The following is a 10969-nucleotide window of genomic DNA, read 5'->3' as shown; positions in this document are numbered from 1 at the left end:
TCATTAGTTATAAAGGTCAAGTTCTTCTTACCAATTGTGAATGCTCTGGTTTTTTCATTATATCATTGGATGATTGCAACTACATCATTATCTGATTTCCTACACTTCCTTAGATCCATTCTTCCCATTGTTAGAGCTTGGATCAAGTACCAGAATGTGGTCTTTTAAAGCTCTACAACTTGGTTTGAATTGAATTTAAGTGTTTGAAAAGAGGGCACAACAGATGGAAGGTCTGATCGATATTGAATACTGTAACTAGCTCTCTTCCTTTGGAGTTTCACAGGTCCTTTTTCCTTTGAGCTTGAGTCTTTTGAAGTTGGTGTATTCCTCTTGATGCTCGTTGCTTCTTCGACTTAGACTTCTTTTTTTTTTTTTTGGTGCGGAGCTTGTGGTGTTTTGTTGCTGCTACGTTTTGATCTAAGATCATAACTGGCAGACTCAGAGACTTTCTATTTCTCTTTTGATGTTTCTGGTGTTTTTGTTGCTTTTGCATTTTGTCATTTCTAGATAATGAAAACATAAATATGTCAATATTAAATCCCAAAGAAAATTACACATGGCAGAGAAAATTAAAAATGTCAAAGAAAATTACACACAGGGAAGAAAAGTAAGGTGGTCAGAGAAAATTATAAATGTCAGAGAAAATTAGACACAGACAATAGAGTACTAACTGTTTTTCCTATGGAATACATCTAGCCACAGAAAGTCTCCATTCTCAAGGAAAATAAACAAAGCAACATAAACATGGCAGAGAAATTTTCAATAATCGTTAAAATTATATATAGAAGTAAAATACAATCAGAAAAAATTCAAAAAATAAACATAAATCTAGCAAGCCACAGAAAATTAAAATGCCAGAGAAAATTACACATGTTAGGGAAAATTAAACATAACAGAAAAAATTAAGTCATGGCAAAGGAGAAACAACCAACTTATGTTTTTAACATCTTGTTGTGTTTTGGGTAACATGGATATTTGTTGGAATGGACTGCACAATGGGCCCATATGATTTATTAAGTGGTTTTTAACAAAATAAATCAAACATGCCATTGAAAATTAGAGACACACAAGAGAGAAAAATAATGTGGCCAGAGAAAATTATAAATGTTAGAGAAAATTAGACATCCTCGAGAGTACTAAGTGTTTTTATGTGGAATATATATAGCCAGAGAAATTTTCATTCCCAGAGAAATTTTATAAAACTAAGAAATTTAAACAAACGAATACATAATTAGCAAAAGAAAATAAACAAAGCAACATAAACATGCCACAGAACATTACACAACAGAGAAATTTGGACGAAAACAAGAATTGAACAAAATAAACATGCCAGAGAAATTTTCAAAAAAGAAATATAAATCTAATAAGCCACAAGATATTAAAATGTCAGAGAAATTTACAAACATAAGCACACAACAAGCTTCAATAAAATTAAACCCTAATTAATGGAAGGCTAATATAAAATTCAATTAACTGTGTTTCTAGAGAAAAACTTGTCAGGGTGAAGATGAAATCCTAATTATGAACTGATGCACTATGATGAAGATGAACCGAGATGACGACAAACAGCGAAAATGCGTATGAGAAATTTGTGCCTAAGGAATCAAACCGCTAATGTCCCTATTCTCTCGCTTTTGGATATCAATTGTGGAACTCATCGTCAGAGAAATTTGTGCGAAATGAATTGAAAAAAAAAATTCACAGAAGATGATCAAAGCCTAATGTCGATCGTGAAGGTTATTTTGAAACCCTAGTGTTGTTGTTCTATCGCTCGTGGATATCAGTTAAGGAACTCATTGTCAGAGAAACTTGATCGGACTAAATAGAGATCAGTTTTCTTGGTTGGTTGATTGTTAAAGGTATCTTGATTCAAAAAATGAATAAAAAGCGTGAGTGTTTTGGTTCAGGAACCTGAGACATCATTTATTTTTTTAGTGCCCTTTATCCTATAAATTGTTATTATTAGAGATCTTAAAAAAAATTCCTCTTAATTTTCTACCACTATACTAATGATTAATTCTTTATTTTGGAGTGATTATTATGTGACTAGTGAGAGTATAGTTTTTTTTTTTTTTTTTTTTTTTTTTTTTTTTTTTTTAAGATTTGAATCTTACATTGTAGTTGATAGATATAAAAGAGTTTAAAAATAAATAAATAAAAAGTGGCAAATAGCAGATTGAATCTGTGAGAGAGAGCAAAAAAAAAGTACCTAATATAATTTTATTTAGATTAATTTATTTGTCCATGGCATTACCTTAAACTGATCCGAACCTTGAACTCGATCTTTATTGGCGGCAGACAGCAAATAATTGTTTGAAAAGAGGTTGGGAGGATGAATATATACGCATACACGTGCGTATATATTGGTTTGTTTTTTTAGTATTAATTTAGTTGGAAAGAGAAATGCCTTCCAACTCCCACGGGAGTGACCCTGCCACTTCTACTGTTTTTTGATTGTTTTTTTTTTTTTTTTTTTTTTCTTTTTTGTCTTGCTGTGAGAGCTCCTATGTCAGTGGCGGAGCTAAAAAAATAAATCAGAGGAGACACTTCTTAATTATAATATTGAAAATATTTACAAAAATATTTCACATAAATTTTTACGATTAACTTCGAGAAAAATAAAAAAATAAATAATAATAATCAGTGTATTTGATTTAAATTTTTTGAATTAAGTTTTTTGAAAATTAAGTTTTTTATTTTTTATTTTATTTTATTTGTTTCTAGTGAATATTTTTAAAATTTTAAGCATTTTTTTAAAAAACTTTTTTAGATGCATGATGTATCTAAAAAAAATAAAATATTTGTGAAAAATATTTTTAAAAATTAATAAATATATAAAAATACAAAAAATGTACTGATTTTTTGTATTTTTTTATATTTTTGGTATTTACTGAATTTTTTAAAGATTTTTTTCCCAAAAATTATACTTTTCCAATATATTTATGTTAGGTGTGTCTAAAAATTAAAAAATTGCTTAAAATATTTAAAAAATTCAATAAAAACAAAAAAAAAAAAAAAACGAAAAACGAAAAACATAGAATTTTTTGAAAAGTGTTTTTAGAAAACTCAAACCAAACAAAGTGAATATGCTATTTGTAATTAGTGTATCATGGATAACATTAAAAAAAATCATGGCTATAAAGTTTTAAAATAAATTATATAATGATAAAGTAATTTTTTATACAAAATATGCATAAAAATTCAATATAATAGTCATATCACGTAATCATTGACATGTGATATTACCAACCAATAATAAAGAAACACATAGAGGATGAACCCTACATATTAAATATAACTAACAATTCAATAAATTTTATATTTTCATTGAGATTAATTATATTTGCATATATTGTGATAAAGATCACCATTATATTGAAATTTTCATATATAATAATATCGTAGTCTTTTTATTTTCAATTAAAACAATCATTATTGTTTTTATAATTTTGAAAATATCATTGACATTTCACTCTAAATAATATTTTTATAAATTTTTTTATATAAAAAATTTTCTTTATGTTTGTAGTAAAAAAAAAAAAAAAGAAAAAAAAAATCCAAAACTCAGGGGGCACGTGACCTCCTGGCCCCTCCTTCCCTCCGCCCTTGCCCTACGTGGAGGTGGGGATGCTGGGGTCACCCCTGGGGTCCCCAACACGGTTGAGTTAGAAATTAGAATCGCCTGATTGCCTTTGACACTTTGACAGTCAACTCTTTTTATTAATGTTCATCTTTATATTCTATATATTTAATTGTCATTAATAATATTTTTTTTACTGATTCAATATATATATATGTATATATATATGCATACACGTTCTTCTTATAATTGTGTTAGGTAAAATTCTGTTGACTTTGAGTAAGGGAAATAGTATGTATACAACAATGTAAAGATTTACATTTTGTACTTATAAATATATTTATAAGGACATAGTAAAGGTAGTAGGTCTTCTGTCACTAAGTGTTTAATCAATTAAAAGTTGACACTTATTAAATTATATCATTATAGATTAAATTATGAAAGATCTATAAAGATCTCAAACATTTTTCATATGCATATTGTGATAATGTTATACATTATTTTAGTAATATTATATATTTTTTTATTTAAATATTTTTAAACATAAAATGTATAATATTATCATAAAAATATATAATATTATAATTTTATTTTTAAATAACAAAATTTTCATAATACTATTAAAAAAAATACATAATATTTATTACAAGAACCACGTAGAGGAGTCCAGATCATCTGTCATACTTTCCTGCCGTTGTATACAAAACGACGTCGTTTTGTGTTAAACGACGCCATTTTATTTAGTTTTTTTTTAATTCAAAAAATTCATTTCCCTTGTTTCCCCCCTTTTCTCTTTTCCTGTATCGTCTTTCCCCCATTTTCTCTTTCTCTATATCGTCTTCTTCGCCTTTGCACCATCTATCTGAGGCGACTGAACCCTAGCAAAGAGAGAGGCGACTAAAAAGTCGAAGTGAGGAACTGCAACAGAACTAACGCGAACTGAGAGAGGAAGTGAGAGACGAAAGAGATGACGGAGATAGAGGATCAGCGCGATGGCGAGCAATGGATCATGGGTGACGGTGAGTCCGACGGCGATGCGATGGCGGGAAGGCGACATTACGGCGACAGTGAGGTCCATTTCATCATCTTGCTGTTATATATATATATTATATATGTATAGATTTGTTTCAGATTTTAACCAATTTCAGATTGATTCATAGATGGTTGTTATGTTGCTGTTATATATATATATATATATATATATATATATGATATATATGTATATATGTATAGGTTTGTTTCAGAAGATCCAGACATTTCAGATTTACTCTGTTGCGTAGGTGTAATCTGTTGATTCAAATTAACCCATTTCAGATTTTAATCTGTTGCCTAGGTGTAATCTGTTAATTCAAATTCAGATTTTAATATATTTGATTCAGATTAATTCAAATTCACTCTGTTGCCTAGGTGTAATCTGTTAATTCAAATTCAGATTTTAATATATTTGATTCAGATTAATTCAAATTCACTCTGTTGCCTAGGTGTGATTTGTTGATTCAAACTAACCCATTTCAGATTTTAATTTGTTGCCTAGGTGTAATTTGTTAAACCCATTTCAGATTTTTCGCGTATGATGCATTCGACAATCATTGGTTGGAGCAGACTTTTCGCGTGAAAGAGAAATGGGGATGACCATATATTATGAATTCTTGGGCAGCTGGAATGAATATTACTCAACTTAGTGAATCATTTAATGCATTTCTGAAGGATTATCTGAATTGTGACCATAACTTGATGGAGTTCTTCATGTATTTTGAGAGGGTGCTTTATGACAAGAGTATAAGGAATTGGAAGCCGAGTATAATTTGTCCCAAAAATTGCCGAGGGTTTCAATTCCAACTTTGATGTTAAAGCAAGTGGCAGAGATTTACATGAAAACAATTTTTGAGGAATTCCAAAATGAGTATGTGCAGTCCATTGAAGCATCCATTATAGGCACTATTAATGATGGTGAGAGCACCATATTCACAATAAGAACAATGGTTGATGGAAAAAAAGAAAAGATTGTGACAATGGATAGAGAGGGTTCTTTGAGTTATAGTTGCAAGAAGTTTAAAGTGAAGGGCATACTATGTCGACATTGTGTGAAGGTGCTTAGAGATATATTAAATGCAACGGAACTTCCTCCACAATATATACTCAAACGATGGACTAAAAAAGCAAGGGCTGAACGAGTGAAACATAAATGTGGGTATGAAGTGAAGGCTGATGTGAAATTACATCAAAGTGACCGATATCCGTCATTAATGACCATGTTTAGAGCAATTGCGAGTAGAGCCGCTAAAAGTGAAGAAACTTATCAGTTGTTAGTTTCAAAAGGTGAAGAATTGAGTGTAATGGTTGAAGACAAATTAAGTCTCCACATTTGTGGTCAAGTGGAGGTAACTGATTTGAGAAATTCGGCAAGCAACGCATGCCCACAGAGTGATGAAGTAGATTGTCCAATCCAAGCTAAGGGACTGAAGAAAAGAGAGTCAACTAGTAAGGGAAGAAGGAGGATCAAATGGGGAATGGAAAAATCTATTGCAAAAAAGAAAAGGATGCAATCTATTTAGGTTGTGACATGAAAAATTGCATATGATTAAAATACAGTAGATTAATAAACTAAAACATTGATTTTATTTAGTAATGACCCATTTTCATTAAGGTTTTTCGTTGTATGTAGGGTGCCGCTGATTATACTCCCCAATGTGAATCTCAGCCTCATTTCGGCATGGGTAATAATTCTATTCAGGTAATATTTAATAGTAATGTGGTCGTTATATGACCATGTTTATGACCATGTTTATTTAATAGTAAGGTTTACATATCAACATTCGTAGTTTAAGGTTTACAATATTCAAAACCCAAATACATCCACCAAAAAAAAAAAAAAAAACAAAAAACAAAAAAACTAACTAAAAGGTTATATTTACTTCAGTAGTGCTATTAGCATGGTAAAACCAATCAACACTATGGTTGTGAACATAAACAGTTTCATAGCTTCTTGGTTTGCCTCAACTCGTTCCAATCTATTTATAATTTCATTGAGTTTGTCAACATCGTAATCATAGCCTCTCTCATCTTCATTCTTCATATGACTAGCTTTACTTTTCCTTTGGATATTTGATGCATTTCCAGTTGAAGCCGCTCTCCACCCAAAGTACTCGCACATCCTATCTGCACACTTGAAATACAGCCTCCCTGGATTTTTCTCTGATTCCGATATGAACACTGCAGCTTTTTTTCCACAATTGCATCTTCTATTTTGCAAATATCCAGCATCAATGTTTGAACCCATTGACATGATCCTAGTAAGAGCATTTTATGATACAATCAGTCCATTACAACTTAAGACAACATTCAAACAAAGATGTAAAATAAAACACTAATCAATGATATAATAACCATTTGTCTAATAAACATTGTCATTTTCATGTTCATATTCATTCTTAATGTCATATACATAGTTCATGTTCATGTTAATGTTCATTCCTAGTTCATATACATAGTTCATGTTCATTCATAGTTCATATACATAGTTCATGTTCAAACCAGTAAAATAGCACACTGTTGTTTATATGCATTGTCATTATTCATGTTTTGTTTGACACAAGCAACTGCCCTGTTTATTCATGTTTTGAATAACCATTGTCATTATTCATGTTTTGTTGCCTGAAATGAGAGGAGATTTTCTCCTTGTCCAAAGACAATGGGACCAATATAGATCAAATAATCCTACTCTTGAAACCTTTTTCAACTGCCCTCTCTCCCCCTTAAAGGCCATTAAAGAGCAAAGAGTCTCCTAAACTTGGTAATACATACACATTAATTGAAAATTGTTTTTGCAGTGCCTTTAATTGAAAATTCAGATTAAACAGGACTGTCCAAATTTAGATCAAACAATTTAGATCAAATAGGGCAGTCCAAATTCAGGACTCAAACAATTAAGGACACTCTTTGCAAAAACAATTCAGGACTCTCTTAGATCAAACAGGGCAGTCCTGCTAAAAAATTATTTGATCTATATTGGTCCAGACCAAATTCAGGACTCAACCATTCATTTTCAAAACTCAAAGAGACCAAATTCAGGACTCCCATTCATTTTCAGAACTCAAAGAGACCAAATTCAGGACTCAACCATTCGTCTTCATTCTTATTTTTCTCCTTTCGTCTCTTCGTGTTTTTTTACTTTTTTTTAATATGATTTTGTTGCCAATAGATGCTTTTGATTTTTGTTGAGTTTGATGGATTTGTTGTTGAAACAGATTTGGTGTTATTTCTGTTCAATTTTTCCCCAATTTTTGTTTGTTTTAATCTGTTGATTTGGTGTTATTCCGAATTTATTCCCAATTTTTTAGCATGAACTATGTATATGAACATAAACTATGTATATGGACTAGTTCAATTTTTTCCTAATTTTTGAACTAGTTAATCTGTTCAATGTTTGTTTTATTCCCAATTTATTGGAAGAATGACATTAATCTGGGCCTGAAGGGGGTTCCACTGTATGAAGAAACATAATGATTGTGTTAATCTAGCCTTCCTTAATCTGGGTTCGGTTCCTTAATCTGGTTCCACATTACTATTAAAAATGAATTTTTTTTTCCCTTTTATTTGACACTTTTGACACAGAATGATTGAGGAATTCATTTTGACACAGAATGATTGAGGAATTCAAAGGAATACCACATGATTCAGATTTTTTTTTCCTTTTATATGGCAACAGAATGATTGAGGAATTCAATTTTTGACACTTTTGGACTCTATTGACTCTTTGAGTTCTGAAAATGAATGGTTGAGTCCTGAATTTGATCTCTTTGAGTTCTGAAAATGAATGGGAGTCCTGAATTTGGTCTCTTTGAGTTTTGAAAATGAATGGTTGAGTCCTGAATTTGGTTTGGACCAATATAGATCAAATAATTTTTTAGCAGGACTGCCCTGTTTGATCTGAATTGTTTGATCTAAATTTGGACAGTCCTATTTGATCTGAATTTTCAATTAAAGGCACTGCAAAAACAATTTTCAATTAATGTGTATGTATTACCAAGTTTAGGAGACTCTTTGCTCTTTAATGGCCTTTAGGGGGTAGAGAGGGCAGTTGAAAAAGGTTTCAAGAGTAGGACTATTTGATCTATATTGGTCCCATTGTCTTTGGACAAGGAGAAAATCTCCTCTCATTTCAGGCAACAAAACATGAATAATGACAATGGTTATTCAAAACATGAATAAACAGGGCAGTTGCTTGTGTCAAACAAAACATGAATAATGACAATGCATATAAACAACAGTGTGCTATTTTACTGGTTTGAACATGAACTATGTATATGAACTAGGAATCAACATGAACGTGAACATGAACATGAACATGAACTATATATATGACATTAAGAATGAATATGAACATGAAAATGACAATGTTTATTAGACAAATGGTTATTATATCATTGATTAGTGTTTTATTTTACATCTTTGTTTGAATGTTGTCTTAAGTTGTAATGGACTGATTGTATCATAAAATGCTCTTACTAGGATCATGTCAATGGGTTCAAACATTGATGCTGGATATTTGCAAAATAAAAGATGCAATTGTGGAAAAAAAGCTACAGTGTTCATATCGAAATCAGAGAAAAATCCAGGGAGGCTGTATTTCAAGTGTGCAGATAGGATGTGCGAGTACTTTGGGTGGGGAGCGGCTTCGACTAGGAATGCATCAAATATCCAAAGGAAAAGTAAAGCTAGTCATATGAAGAATGAAGATGAGAGAGGCTATGATTACGATGTTGACAAACTCAATGAAATTATAAATAGATTGGAACGAGTTGAGGCAAACCAAGAAGCTATGAAACTGTTTATGTTCACAACCATAGTGTTGATTGGTTTTACCATGCTAATAGCACTACTGAAGTGAATGTAACCTTTTAGTTAGTTTTTTTGTTTTTTGTTTTTTGTTTTTTTTTTGTTTTTGGTGGATGTATTTGGGTTTTGAATGTTGTAAACCTTAAACTATGAATGTTGATATGTAAACCTTACTATTAAATAAACATGGTCATAAACATGGTCATATAAAGACCACATTACTATTAAATATTACCTGAATAGAATTATTACCCATGCCGAAATGAGGCTGAAATTCACATTAGGGAGTATAATCAGCGGCACCCTACATACAACGAAAAATCTTAATGAAAGTGGGTCATTACTAAATAAAATCAATGTTTTAGTTTATTAATCTACTATATTTTAATCATATGCAATTTTTCATGTCACAACCTGAATAGATTGCATCCTTTTCTTCTTTGCAATAGATTTTTCCATCCCGCCTTTGATCCTCCTTCTTCCCTTACTAGTTGACTCTCTTTTCTTCAGTCCCTTAGCTTGGATTGGACAATCTACTTCATCACTCTGTGGGCATGCGTTGCTTGCCGAATTTCTCAAATCAGTTACCTCCACTTGACCACAAATGTGGAGACTTAATTTGTCTTCAACCATTACACTCATTTCTTCACCTTTTGAAACTAACAACTGATAAGTTTCTTCACTTTCAGCGGCTCTACTCGCAATTGCTCTAAACATGGTCATTAATGACCGATATCGGTCACTTTGATGTAATTTCACATCAGCCTTCACTTCATACCCACGTCTATCTTTCACTCGTTCAGCCCTTGCTTTTTTAGTCCATCGTTTGAGTATATATTGTGGAGGAAGTTCCGTTGCATTGAATATATCTCTAAGCACCGTCACATAATGTCGACATAGTATGCCCTTCACTTCAAACTTCTTGCAACTACAACTCAAAGAAGCCCCTCTATCCATTGTCACAATCTTATCTTTTTTTCCATCAACCATTGTTCTTATTGTGAATATGGTGCTCTCACCATCATTAACAGTGCCTATAATGGATGCTTCAATGGACTGCACATACTCATTTTGGAATTTCTCAAAAATTGTTTTCGTGTAAATCTCTGCCACTTGCTTTAACATCAAAGTTGGAATTGAAACCCTCGGCAATTTTTGGGACAAATTATACTCAGCTTCTAATTCCTTATACCTCTTCTCATAAAGCACCCTCTCAAAATGCATGAAGAACTCCATCAAGTTATGGTCGCAATTCATATAATCCTTCAGAAATGCATTAAAGGATTCACTAAGTTGAGTAGTACTCATTCCAGCTGCCCAAGAATTCATAATATATGGCCATCCCCATTTCTCCTTCACGCGAAAAGTCTGCTCCAACCAATGATTGTTGAATGCATCATACGCGAAAAATTTGAAATGGGTTTAACAGATTACACCTAGACAACAGATTAAAATTTGAAATGGGTTAGTTTGAATCAACAGATTACACCTAGGCAACAGAGTGAATTTGAATTAATCTGAATCAAATATATTAAAATCTGAATTTGAATT

At 31.5% G+C, this 10969-nt stretch overlaps 2 protein-coding genes across 2 annotated transcripts; one reads left to right on the top strand and one right to left on the bottom strand.

Moving 5' to 3' along the window:
* The first annotated feature begins 5424 nt into the window (after nucleotides 1-5424).
* On the top strand, nucleotides 5425-6135 carry LOC145813273 (protein FAR1-RELATED SEQUENCE 1-like). Its single transcript, XM_082908556.1, has one exon. The coding sequence runs from the start codon at nucleotides 5425-5427 to the stop codon at nucleotides 6133-6135; it is 711 nt and encodes a 236-aa protein (XP_082764682.1).
* A 3685-nt stretch (nucleotides 6136-9820) lies between these two features.
* LOC145813272 (protein FAR1-RELATED SEQUENCE 5-like) lies at nucleotides 9821-10747 on the bottom strand. The gene has a single exon (XM_082908555.1). It carries the CDS (start codon nucleotides 10745-10747, stop codon nucleotides 9821-9823), a length of 927 nt encoding a protein of 308 aa, XP_082764681.1.
* Nucleotides 10748-10969: the final 222 nt, after the last annotated feature.

Source organism: Camellia sinensis, chromosome 15 (assembly GCF_055761805.1).
Source record: "Camellia sinensis isolate YWXY chromosome 15, ASM5576180v1, whole genome shotgun sequence".
Lineage (NCBI taxonomy): Eukaryota > Viridiplantae > Streptophyta > Magnoliopsida > Ericales > Theaceae > Camellia > Camellia sinensis.
The sequence above is the reverse complement of the archived record's forward strand: the minus strand, read 5'-3'. Positions and strand labels throughout refer to the sequence as shown.

Coding starts and splice junctions, on each gene's coding strand:
- LOC145813273 (XM_082908556.1), top strand. CDS start 5,425: ATGTTAAAGCAAGTGGCAGAGATTTACATGAAAACAATTTTTGAGGAA.
- LOC145813272 (XM_082908555.1), bottom strand. CDS start 10,747: ATGAATTCTTGGGCAGCTGGAATGAGTACTACTCAACTTAGTGAATCC.